We start from the raw sequence: 13,443 nt of genomic DNA, 5'->3' as shown, positions 1-13,443 counted from the left end.
ATGAAAATGTTTTGGAAATTTAGAAAAAAAAGTTGAAATATCAATTTTTTTTCTTTAAGATCAAACTTTTTGAAATTTTATATAAAAATAGAATTAAGTTTTGAAACTTCTAAGGATGAAATTACTAGAAAGTTGCAATTGCAATTTCTATGTAAATTTTTAGGTGAAGAAATGTTCTTAAATTTTTGTCAAAATATTGGAGCAATTTAAAGAGACTTTCCAACATAAAAGATTTCAATAAAACTTCAAGTTTTGTAAAAGTTTTTGAATTCGACAACAGAGCATTTTTAAGAGAAATAATTATTTTCTTGAATACTTTTGAGATGGGAGAATTTTTTTAAATTTTTACAAAAATATTGGAGTAATTTAAGTATAATTTCAATACATGAATTATTTTGAGATTTTTAGAGTTTTTTTAAGGCGTAATAGATAACATGAAAATTAGCTAGCATCATTCTTTAATGGTTATTGTAGGGATATTATAACTTTTCCTACTATAACTGTACTCTCAACTAAGCCTAGTTTTTTAGATTAGAATATATTCTTTTAAGGAACTTGAGTTAAATTTAATATTTCTTTAAAAAAGAATATATTTAGTTAGGTGATTAATTACGCTTAAATAAAAAAAATTGATAATGACTTTATATCTAATGATCAAGTTTATTGACTTATACTTTATAATAATTGCACTTTTAAAAATACTTAAAAAAGGAATTAAGTTTAAGCCAAACTTAGACAAATACTCCTAACCATGTTACAAAAGAATTGATATGATAGAGATGTTCAAATATTGAACATCCATTGAAACTATGGAGTTTGGCTCGATTTAGATTAGACTTAGATATAAAACTTTAGATTTAAACAATTGTTGAGGCTTTCAATTTGGCTCAACATGAATTAGACTTAAGAGATAAAACTTTAAATTTGAGTTTGTCTTGATCTACTTCATTAAATTATTTTATCAATAAATAATATGTTTTCATTTAATTTTAATTTAAAAACATATTTACAATATTCAAATTAAAAATTTCTAATTTTAATAATAAAAAATTAAATGGGTGAATAAGCTAAACTTGAGCTTGATTTTAAACATATTATGCCTAATTTTCTCCAAAATAAAAAATGAAGTCAGGCCTAGTAAACTTGGCTCATACCAATCAATGGATACCTCTAAAATTATTTGTGTACTATAAGGATATCAAGTTTTATTTAATTTTGTTGAATTTAAACAAAAATTAATAAAAAAATCTAATGTAGTGCAAAGCATAAATTAAAGAAAAAATAAATTCAAGAGAAGGACACATTAAGCAGGAGAAAGCAGAGAAAGTAATTTAATTTTGATTGTTACCTGCTTGGATCAAGATTTAGATCAAAATTTTTTTTAAGGTGAAGCTTGTAAAATTTTTTTATTAAAAAGAATCATATAAAAACTTATTTTGAAAATTAAAATTTAATAAAAAATCAATAATATATTAAAAAAATTTATTAAAAATACATTTTATAATCAAGATTTGATACATACTAAAACTCTTTTTTGAAAAGACGCATACTAAAACATAATAGTGAAAATTCTGTGTAAATATTTTTAGAAAAATATTTATTTAAAAATAAAAATATTAAATATTTTAAAATCTTATAAAATAAATTTATGTAACAATATGTCTAAATCTATCTATTTAAATTTTATTTAATTATTTTTAATTAAAAAGCTTCACACAAATTTCATAAAAAAGCGACATATTCTATTCAAGTCCTTAAATTTTGAACATAATTCAATATAAATCCATTAGTTTGAAAAATGAACAATTCATCTCAAATTTTTTAATTTCACAAAATAATTAGATAATTTTGTTAGTCATCTATTAGTTATTCTAGTAAAAACCTTATTTAAAGACCGTATTACTCCTAAAAAATATTATTATTAAATTCTTACATAAAATAATATTTTATAATAATAATAAAAAATTATTTTTTAAAAATATATAAATCTATTAATAATAATAAAAATTTTTAGATACAACATATATAAAAACAAAACTTGTAATTACAAGTATACTAATATGTAAATATATATATAATAAAATGAGTATTTTTTCACATGTAAATATTAAAAAAAAGTATGAAAATTATAATACAAAAAAATATGTGGTTAAAAAAAATTGCAATTGAATATTTGTCAATTCGATTTTAATTATTACAATATTCGTATACATAATAATGACAAATTTATTCATTTTAAATTTAAAATCATTTATAATAATTAAAACAAATTAAAAGAGTTATAATGTTTAAATATAAATAATTATTATTATTATATATCTAATAGATGTATAGAATAAAGAATAATATATATATATATATAAAATAAATTTAGATTTAAGGGTAATTTTGTAATTTGCTTAAATTATATTAATAAGTTAAAAAATTTGAAGTGAATTATCAAATTTTAAGTTGTCTTGAATTGTACTAAAAATTAAAAGACTCCTACGAAATTTGAATAAAAAAAGAAAAAAAAATTTTACCTAGACGATCTCATGTTTAGATTTTATAATTCAACCTTGAATTGGTGGCTTAGATATATTTGCTAGATCTGATGGCTGTCTTTACTCCAATCGCATGAAAGTCGCACCGGACCTTACAGCGGAAGGGTCCCCTCTTGGTTTAACTTAACTGCTGGTGAACCCAACCAAATCCTCTTCCATGCCCGCTAGCTAGCGCTCTCTTTCCCTCCGTGGCTTCCATTGGAGCCCCTCTCTCTTCTAGTGATGGCATCGCCGACTCCATCAAACAGGTTTCTGATTCCCTTTTATCTCTCTTAATTTTGGTTGTATCCTATAAATATTGAACTAAATTAATACTGCTAGATTCTTAATTACAACACATATTAGATTTGAACCAAAAAAGCTTGAATTCCCTTTCAAATGATGGCATCCTGTATTTCCTGTTCGATTTTGCATGATTAATTCCTTCAGGTTTCTCATTCTGATAGTTTGTGAACCTGGAAATGGCCACTGTACCAACAAAGCTTTGCAGATCTCTCTTTAATCTTTACCCACGCTTTTGCCACCCTTCCATAGTTCACTCAATCTCTTCATTTCACTCTGTTGATGAAACTGTCAAAGCTGCTGTTGAAGCCAAAACGTATACACAACTTCCTGACATTCTCATTGCTGTAGGAAAAACGGGGCGTGTTCCAAATCCTTTCTCATTTCTTTCCACCTTTTCTTTGAAGCTTAGAACCCAAATCGTTGATGAAATTTTACAGTCTTTTAAATGCATTAGACCTCGGTCACGTTCCTACATTGCCTATGACCTTCTTCTTTTCTACACTCTTCAGAGTCCCCACCCTCTCCCTCTTTCTTTTGCCATCCTCCAATGCTGTCTTCGTTCTGGCTGCGTCCCTGCTCCCCAAGTGAAACTACTTCTTTCTTCTGCATGGCTCAGCTGCCATGGCCAGTCTCAGTCTGTTTCTGATAGCCTTATGGAGATGCAAGAAATTGGATATTGTCCTGATTCTGTAACGTGCAATTACATTATATCATCTCTTTGTGCTGTTGATCTATTAGAGGAGGCTGTTAAAGTCTTGAAGGGTATGAGTGGAGCAGGCTGCCCTCCTGATCTGGAGAGTTATTCGGGTTTAATAGCTGCAATGTGCACATTTAGAAGGACAGTTGATGCAGTGGAGTTAGTGAAGCAAATGGTGCAGAAAGCTAGATTGACTCCAAGGCAGGGAACAGTGATGAAGCTTGTGGCAACTTTGTTGGCAAATAGAGAGATCTGGAAAGCTGTTGAGATGATTGAATTCTTGGAGAGGAAAGGTAACCCTGTTGGCTTTGAAAGCTATGAGTTAGTGGTTGAAGGATGCTTGGAATGTTGTGAGTATATTTTGGCAGGAAAGGTAGTTATAGCAATGACCGAGAGGGGCTTTATACCCTATATTAGGGTCAGGCAAAAGGTTGTTGAGGGTTTAGTTAATGTCAATGAATTGAAACTTGCCCATTCAGTAAGGGAAAGACTTGTAGAACTGGGATCCTAGTTGCTTTAGCTTCGATGGAGTGGTCTGTATAAGTCATCTTATGAAGAAAATCAGCATATGCCAGGATAGTAATATGCATTCAAAAAACTGAGGGAAGAAAAACCCTTGGATATTGTCCTATGATAAACAAACTGCGCTATCTCAAATATCCATTGGCATGTTATTTCAACTCATATAATTTGGTTAATCTGTATTGAGCTTGGCTATGGATATTCAACAACCAGAGTAGGTGAAGGGCTGTTAAAATCCAACAAGGAATCAATCTATTAAGCAAGGACTGGCTGGTTGGTCATTCCCTTCATCAAAATATCTCAAGGGCAATGTGGACTTCACTTCTATAGGCAATGAAGGCAGAGTGTGTGCAGGAATGGTGCTTAGAGATCATCCTGAAGGTTGCTCAAAAATCTTGCTCATCGAGTTGGTCTGTCTTTGTTGTTGACAGCAGAAGAGAGGCCATGCTCTGCACATTTTTCTTATACTTGTTTTATGAGTTGCTGCTTGAATCAGAATCTCTTGCTATGTTTAACAAAGATTGAGATAGCACTACAAATACAATATCCTTTTATCTTCATTTCCCTTTATTGCAAGCCATTCACAGTCTCCTAACATGATTGGTAATTATCTATTACTCATCTTCCACCAGGGGAAAATTTTTGTGCAAATTGCATGGTGAATCATTTTGAATTTGTGTCTGGTCTGGGCCTTTATGTGTTTAATACCCCACCTTAGGAAATTCATTGTTTGCTTTTTAATGATTTGATTTCACCGCGGAGGATTTTGATCACTTAGTTCCATTGCATTTTGCTCCCATTTTGACACCCTCTTCAAAAATAAGAGTACTTAATAATAAAAATAAGATTTGTGGGATCTAAAGTTCATTTTTTTACTTTTGCTTTTTGTTAAGCTTTACAGAAATAGACAGCTGATTGCTGGTTCTTTGTGTTATTTGCTTTGTGCAATGGCCAACTTATGTTGATATCTGCTGCCTTTGTTGTTACTTGCAGTCAGACAAGTTTTGTTTCTCAGTGGTAGTTTATCTCAACTTGTTGACTTGATTAGAAAACTGGAATAGGTAGATCTGAACTCATCATTGGTCATGTGTCTGCAAATTATTGTTGGTCAGCTTGAAAGATAAGTTTTGTAAATTGGTATGGTCAATGAATTGAGAACTGGATTGGTAAATCCCTAAGTGCAATGTCCGGTCATCCAAACTCTTGTACTTTTGGTCATGTTAGACCAGCAATTTCTCATATTCTTTTTTTGTATCATATTTTTGTACATCTGTTCTCTCCAGACCATAACCCTGAGACATCCATAAGGCTCGCACAAGAAAAATAGTGAAACCAGCATTCTCTATCATCATTGGCAACTTTCTGCTAAAGCTGGGATCTAGATGGAGAAAAGTAATTTATCTCCTGCTTACAAAAAAGGTCTCAAATGCCCAAATTTACCCATATTTTTGAGACGTTTTGCTTCATTTATTATTTGCTTGTATATGTTTTTGTTCCAACAATTTCAGTTATGCATTTTGGTGTTTGTTCATGTCTGTTGCACTTGTTAATTTAACTGGGGCAAGCGTTTTACATTTTGGGAAGAAAGCTATTCCAGATGGATTGCATATTAGTTTGCTAAGGAAACGTGGGTAAGCCACTTGATCTTGGCAGGTTCACTGGAACAAGTATTCTATATGTTTGTAGTTGAGACCAAATTGATCTGACCTCAATTTGTGCCTTGGTTCCCCAGATTTATTTGTTGGCTTTACAATTTAGTTTTGAGCCCAAAGGTTTGGGTTGGGTTTTTGCAAATGCTCCTGAATGCGCCTCTCCAGTTTGGGTTGGTTGGCTCAAACTTGAACTTCGTTTAACTAATAGAGTTAGGTAAAATGATTTGGTAGATATTGATAAATGAAAAAAAATGTCACATGTTACCAACAATTGATTAAGGCTTGTTCTTATCGATGTAAAAGCTTTAAGTTCAAGTCTTATCTATGATTGTTTGTGAAGATTACTTCGAATACACGATCTGTAATCATCTGTTTTAGGCAATATAAGAGTTTAAACAATCTTTCTATCTTAAATTTTTAACAATAAAAAAATAAGGTCACATGTCATGATTTTATTTGTTAATTGCTTATTACATTGGCATATTATTAATAATGTTTGATACAAATAATATGACAGAATATTAAATTATGAATATTTTTATAAATATCAAATTATAAAAAGTGATATAATATAAAAGTCAAATTATATATTAATCAATATATATATATATATATATGTCTTTAACTGCTTGGTTTAATGGTTAAGATAATTTTAATGAAGATATCAAGGTTAAGGTTTGAATTTCGGTTTTTTCCCTCCCCTTAATGTAGGGTTTTGTGTATATATATATATATATATATATATATATATATATGTAAAAGTAATAAAAACACCCAAGAAAATAGATGTTAAAGTTTTGTTGTTTGATTCTCGTATATTTGTGGTTGAAAGGAGAGGACAAACTACAAGTGGAGGACATGAAACACACAGCTCAAGCATTGCTTTCATGCTCACCGGCAGATAATCACAGCTTGCACTAATCCTAAAATAATAATCCAATAGGGCACCATGCAACCTGAAAATGACTTCATTCAAGCCCCATCTAACAAATAAACATGTGACACAATAAAGTAAAGATGCATGAAAGACGTGCTCCAACTTTCCGTCCCAACTTTTTTCACATCTTTTCTTCTCTCTTTTGGTTTTGGTAGGTAGGAGGGAGAGATATTTTTAAATAAATAAATAAATATAAGAGAGAGGACAAAGGTCTTAAGTAGCAATTATTTTATTTATTTTCTCCTTTTTCATTTTGTTTTGTCATTTTCTTTTACTTTTGCATTGCAAAATTTTAGTAAATCTTTTAACGCAAAGGAAACCAAAGCTTTGGAAATCAAGTAAAAAAAATTATATGTGCTAAAGTTTCAATCTTATAGGAATTTATATTCCAAAAAATATGAATAAATCTTTGGGTTAAATCATAAGTTAAAATTTTTAGTAAAATTTGAAGTTCACTAAATTTTTATCATATAATCAACTATAGAGTTGTTATTTATTATTTTTTTAAAATTTTATAAACGGATATATGTAATTGACACTGGTCTATTTAATAATTATTATATATATACATACAATCTTAAGTGTGTTTGGGGAATTTAAAAATTTTAGTGTTGATATATAAAACAATTTTTATAATAAGATATTCTCACCTTTTTCCTCAATTCACCTTATTAAGCTAAGGATGTTGTAATACAGAATATATTTAATTAAATGGCATACTGACATAGCAAGATAATTGATTAAACCCTAATTATAATATTTTTGGCCTTCAATTGATTATGATCGCTAAACATTAATGTATTTTATTGGAGAATCACGTTTCTAAGAGACACAAATCTTTCCCTAATAAGTTTATGCAAAATTTTCAATCAAAATGAAAATATTCTTGTTAAATAAAAAGATCAATGAATTTTTGAAAAAAATTTTATGGAATGTATAAAATTCATTCAAAGGTTAGATTATCTATTCGATAAATAACTCGAGTTTTGAATCAAGTTTACTAGAATCAAATTTGGATAGCTCAAGCTTTAGACAAAATTTATTAAAATCAAATTTGGTATGATCCGAATTATTATTTAATTAATAAAAAATATTTTTAATTAATTTTAATTTTGAAAATGCACTTAAAATATTAATATTTTTAATTTGTATTTTAAAAAATTTTTATCTCTCTCCAGTTATATGAGTTGAGCCATACTAGACCTTGAGAAAGGGTTTTGAAAAACCAATAGCCTGAAGTGGCTCACTAACATATTTAATTTGTATTTTTTTTTTATATTAGGAGGTTAAAGTTTTAATATAAATAAGGAAGAGGGGAGACCTGATTTAAAATCAGACCCTTGATGTCTCTTCAAATACTTTTAATCATTTTACATCAATTTCATTCAAAAGTCAAATCTCTAATCATATTCTTTGGGAAGTATTTATATATCTAATAATTAGGCATATCATTAAAGATATTAGCAAAAAAACTCAGAATATATACAGGAAAAATATATAGAAACTATATATATAATGATCATAATTAATCCATTTAAATTAGCAACGGCCCTAAAAACAATTAGTTCAAAATTTTATTTTTATGTATTTTTTAGTGAATATTTGTGTGTATTTCATATATTATATTATATTCATTTAATTTTAACTTTTTGGTTTTATAAAAGAAAGATCAAAGTTTGAGATAAAAAAAATATTATAAATATTTAGATTTAAATTTTAAATTTATTAAATATTATCGTATGAGTTACATGTATATGAATTAAATTTTGAATTCATTTTAATTTATTTTTATTATAAAAATAGCTTGCAAATAATGTTGTATATAAAAATTTTTATAAAATTGATGTCCCATAAATTGTTAAATGCAAAAAGATAAAAATAAGAAAAATAAATTTATAATATATAAAAAATTAGTGTTTGAAAATGAAAACAGGATTACATTTTGGAATATCTCAAAAGAAAACAAAATAAGGAAAATGGCTGAGATAGAGAGAGAGTATATATGTAGGTCTAAAAAGAAGAATATAACTAAACATATAAAATTAAAATCTAGAATTGAGTAATTTTGGGTTTCTAAAAAAATTGTCTGAAAGCAAATAAGAAAAAAAAGCGTATCTTATGAAGCTGACGTGGCACTAGGTGGGTGTACATATATATGCCCTGCTCATTCTCGATTTTTGCGGCAATTTTTCTTCTTCTTTCTTCTTGGTTTCTTTAAAGTTTAATCTTTTTTTTTCTTATTTACATCTGTGAAAGGAGATATGGGTAAGCTTATTGAAGAGGAGGCTCTTGCACAGAACTGCCATGGCCATCATTATCATCATCATCATCATCGTCATCAGCAGCAGCAGCAGCAGCAGCAGCAGCAGCAGCATGGGTTTAATAATAATTACAGTCTTGAAGAGAAAGTTTCAGAGTTTCTGGACAATGATTTTGCTGAATCCGATTCTTGTCTTAATGCAACTGATGGCTATGGATCAGATGGTAATAAATCTAATCACCCTTTTCAACATACCCTTTACTGGGAATCCCAACAGGCCTTGCTTCAGGTATATATTTTACTTCTCTTCTACCATTCATTTTCATTCATATTGTCTTCTTCAACACAAAGTTTTATCATAGAAACAACGGAATTTTAATCTTCTTTTCTATGATTTTGGTTTTTTTTTGGTTCATACATAAACATCTCCCGATATTTTTGCAAACTTTGTTTCAAGTAATTTTTTTTACTCCATATGAAAAATCTGAAATAGCAGACAAGGGATCACCTTTCATTGAAATGTCATAAATCATATGGTTTTATAAGGGGTTTTTGTCCACGTGCTAGCTGCCATATATAGGAACAAGAAAATATCTATAATGCTTCACTTCCATTAAAAACATGATTTAAAAAAAAAAAATTTTATCACCGAATTGTAAATTATTATGGTTTCTTTTCAACTTTTTAGTCAGTAAAAAAAAAATAAGTATAAATAGAGAGAAGCTGAATCATATTTGTGGGGTGTGTGCTTTGTTTTCCAAATGAATGTGTGTAATTAAACCAAATGTTTGGTTGCAAGGCATTGCATATATAAGCCTGTCTTGTGGTACACACTTATGTAATAATAAATAAACCACAGTCCTTTTGTTCTCCATTTTCATAGATGGATGATCCCGGGAATTGATTTTCACTTGTATGAAAGAAACATGGATGTGTAAATAGAAATCAGCATGAAAATTTTCAGAATCAAATTGTTGAAATTTGGTTTAGCTAAATAGCCTATAATTTGGTTTCCCCCTGGGCTAAATGTATCAGGAAATCCTGGAGCGTTATATCTTGATAGGTTCCAAGCTACGACACGAAATTTGTAGAATAATTGAGGTAGCGAAAGAGACAGAGTTTTGCAGCTGCATAAAGCCAAGCATTGATGGTTGCCCCAACTGCTTGCGCGAGAGAGTAATCACTCTACTTTGTGACAGAGGAGTTAATGCCGCTCTCTGTATTTCAAAATGGAAAGACACCAAAAAGTATCCTGGAGGTCTTTTCTTTTCCTTTTCTCTATTTTGCATGCATCTTGCTCTTTTCATTTTCAAGAAAAAAATCTCAAGTAAATATATAGATTAATTTATTTCAATTTGGATGACATTGTTGATTGCCCCCTTTTTATATATAGTATATTTCTAAGTAAGGATTAATGTCTTGAACAGATTTTGAATTATAGTGAAATATTCAATGTGGTTTTATATTTTTATAAATCTATTAACTAATATGGTACAGCTTGTTTGTCGAACATGTATCACCATTTGAAATTAAGTACGTTAGAGGTAGATATCACATTAATTAAAAAATTAATAGTTTATGTACCAAATTATAGGTTTTTGAAGTTCAAATATTAAATTGAATATTTTACTATAGTTTAGATATGGTACCAAGACATTAACCCCTTCTAAGTAATTCTTCTAATTTTCTTGTTTATTTATTACTTTCAGGAACACATGAATACATTGAAGTGATTGCAAGCACACAAGGGGGAAAGAAGCAAATCCCATTTGTAATTGAATTGGAATTCCGAGAACAATTTGAGATTGCAAAAGCATGTGATGAGCACAGCAAACTAGTTGAGCAATTACCAGAGTGTTATGTGGGCAAAGCTGATTACCTGAATGCCATCGTTGGTGTCATGTGTGATGCAGCCAAAAGGTCAATGGAGGAGAAGAAACTCCATATGGGTCCATGGAGAAAGAGGGGCTTCATGCAGATGAAATGGTCTAATTCTGCTGAGCGACGCTCTATTGATGAACCCTCCAACAAGTTTTCTTCTGTCTCGTCAAGGCAAGTGCATCAATCGTGCTTAAACTCCTTAATACCTGCTGCTGTGCTAGTCTCTAGCGCTGGCTGGAATCATTTCCAAATGAAAATTTAACACTAGTTTTCCTTGTTGATATGGAGGCTACTGGTAAGGGTGAGCTAAGTATTTTTGTGATTTTGATACCACATATTATAATTGTTGTTGTGGCACAGCACTACCCATTTGACACCTTACTTGAGAGACAATTACGTATCGATTTAGGGTCATATACTAGTAATGGCTAGCAGAGTGTATTGCCGTAAGTAGAGTGTTAAACGTACAGCAGTTTGATTCACATCAAAATTTTGCAAAAAATGATATCTGCATCAGTTATTGAGGCTCCATTTGAGAGTATGGTGGGAGTCTTGGCACTGCCTTGGAGCCTGCATTGTATGATAATTTATTGTTATGGAGCTTTTGGTGATATAATAGGCAAAGACCCCAGCGCAGAGCGCCTCTTTTGGGGGGGGGGGGGTGGCAAGGGGGGCAATTTTGTATCTTAAGGGACAGTTGAGAATCAATTGTTATGATAGTTATCTAGCGGTAAGAGAGCTTGCAGCGTATTGGCAGAGCAGTTTGATTCATGGTGAAATTTTGCAAAAATGCTATCTGCATTGCTTATTAAATATATAAAGTGGGATGGATCGTCAAAATGTTGTGCCCTTGTACATGTAAAATGTGAACGGCCCAGCTGAATTTTTTCAGGGCCAAGAGAATACTCATCCAAGGTGAGCTGTGAAGCTGCTTGTGAGAATTGGATATTATTACTGGCTGCAAGCGCCAATCCAAAGTCTTCTACAGGTTAATAAAATTGTGTCCAAATCTCTCAAATGATCTCCCTTCTGATCTTACTTGAAAAAGCTTCATAAATTCAAGAACTTGTTGTCACAAAAATCCTTGATGCTAGAGACAAGCACCTTTTGTTCAAATGCCAAACCCTGATTTTTCAAAGATTTGGTGATACGTCAAATCCCTCCAATTTGATTAATTTAAACGCTCACGTACTACAAGTTTTTCATTCAACATAAAATCATAAGCCGAATCATCGATGTCAAATTACGACAAAAGTTATTTTGTGAAAATTTAAAATTTAATTATTGTATTATAATTCATATAAATTTAATTATCATATTATTTTAATTTGATGATTATAATTCAATCACAAATTTCATCAAGTTTTTATAATTAAAATACTGACTTGACTGTTGATTTAATTACATGGTCATTGATTTTGCTGTGGTATTGGTTTATATATTTACATGAAATTTGAAATTTAATTCTTGTACTCGTATAAAATTTAAAATTTATTCACTCTAATATAAAAATATTTTAAATTTTTCATAAATTTTTTAGTTTTTCTAAAAATATTAAATTTATTTTTTTCAATATTTTATTTTTTTAATTTCATTTTTTGAAAGTTTTTATATTTTTTCAAAGTTGAACATTTTTATTCAAACAAAATATTTAATTTTATTATTTTTAATTTTTTAGAATTTTTATACAATTTTTCATAATTCATAATTTTTATGTTTTCAGAATATTTTTATAATAATTTATGTTTAAAACATGAATTTATAATTTTAAAAATTTTTACATGTTTTTTTTTTTTATCTTATTCAAGTGAAAAATAAATCAAAATCAGAAATTCTTCATGTTCTAGTAATTTTATATTACTCAAATTTTTATGCTTTTCCATCAAACAAAACAAATTTTAAAGACCCATGTCTTTATAGTTTATTTATTTATTTATTTTCATTTAAATACTAAAAAATACAAAAATTTTCTAAAAAAGATTTAAAAATTTAAAAATATAGAAAATTTTATAAAAATCTAAAAAGTTGAAAAAATTAAATATTTTGGTTAAAGAAAATGTTGAAATTTGAAGATATAAAAAATTTGAAAAATGATTTTTAAAAAAGTTAAAATATTGAAAAAATAAATTTAATATTTTTTAAAAAGTAGAAAATTTCTAAAAAAAATAAAAAATATTGAAAATTTTTAGAAAATTTCTACATTTCTAAATACTAAAAAAATTTAAAATACAAAACTTTCAAAAAATGAAATTAAAAAAATTAAAATATTAAAACATAAATTTAATATTTTTAAAAGATAAAACATTTCTAAAAACTTTAAAATATTTTTATATTAAAGAGATTAAATTTCAAATTTTGTGCAAGTATAGAAACTAAATTTCAAAATTTGTGAGTGCAAAAATAATTTGTATAATTTAATGATTGTCATCTATTCAAGTTACTATATCAGCAAGTCAATGTGTGAGTACAAAACCAATGTCATGTCAACAAAATCAATGCTCACGTCATCGAGTCAATGACCACTTTAATATTTTTAATGACAAAAAATTGACAGAATTAATAATTAGATTAAAATTATTAAATCAAAGTAATATGAGAATTAAATTTGTATAAATTACAATATAAAAGTTGTAACGAATGTGAGAATATATTGAGAGCTTAACTGA

General features: G+C 28.6%; 2 protein-coding genes across 2 annotated transcripts; both read left to right on the top strand.

Annotated features, from left to right (window-relative positions):
• Window positions 1–2,571: 2,571 nt before the first annotated feature.
• LOC111276781 (Pentatricopeptide repeat (PPR) superfamily protein) lies at window positions 2,572–4,607 on the top strand. Its single transcript, XM_022862605.2, has 2 exons — window positions 2,572–2,791; window positions 2,973–4,607. Exon 2 carries the CDS (start codon window positions 3,005–3,007, stop codon window positions 4,034–4,036), a length of 1,032 nt encoding a protein of 343 aa, XP_022718340.2. The 5' UTR covers window positions 2,572–2,791; window positions 2,973–3,004; the 3' UTR covers window positions 4,037–4,607.
• A 4,196-nt stretch (window positions 4,608–8,803) lies between these two features.
• Window positions 8,804–11,136, top strand: LOC111277674 (uncharacterized). Its single transcript, XM_022864072.2, has 3 exons — window positions 8,804–9,185; window positions 9,932–10,154; window positions 10,606–11,136. The coding sequence occupies exons 1-3, from the start codon at window positions 8,898–8,900 to the stop codon at window positions 11,037–11,039; spliced, it is 945 nt and encodes a 314-aa protein (XP_022719807.2). The 5' UTR covers window positions 8,804–8,897; the 3' UTR covers window positions 11,040–11,136.
• Window positions 11,137–13,443: the final 2,307 nt, after the last annotated feature.

This window comes from Durio zibethinus, chromosome 7 (genome assembly GCF_047325235.1).
Source record: "Durio zibethinus cultivar Kanyao isolate XHJ-2024 chromosome 7, ASM4732523v1, whole genome shotgun sequence".
Taxonomy (NCBI): domain Eukaryota; kingdom Viridiplantae; phylum Streptophyta; class Magnoliopsida; order Malvales; family Malvaceae; genus Durio; species Durio zibethinus.
Note: the sequence above shows the minus strand (reverse complement) of the source record. Positions and strands in the feature narration are given on the sequence as shown.

Bases quoted from the DNA above. Each gene is read 5' to 3' on its own strand.
- LOC111277674 (XM_022864072.2), top strand. From the start codon at position 8,898: ATGGGTAAGCTTATTGAAGAGGAGGCTCTTGCACAGAACTGCCATGGC. The intron at 9,186-9,931 runs GTATATATTTTA...TAAATGTATCAG, and splicing joins CCCAACAGGCCTTGCTTCAG to GAAATCCTGGAGCGTTATAT. The intron at 10,155-10,605 runs GTCTTTTCTTTT...TATTACTTTCAG, and splicing joins CACCAAAAAGTATCCTGGAG to GAACACATGAATACATTGAA.
- LOC111276781 (XM_022862605.2), top strand. From the start codon at position 3,005: ATGGCCACTGTACCAACAAAGCTTTGCAGATCTCTCTTTAATCTTTAC.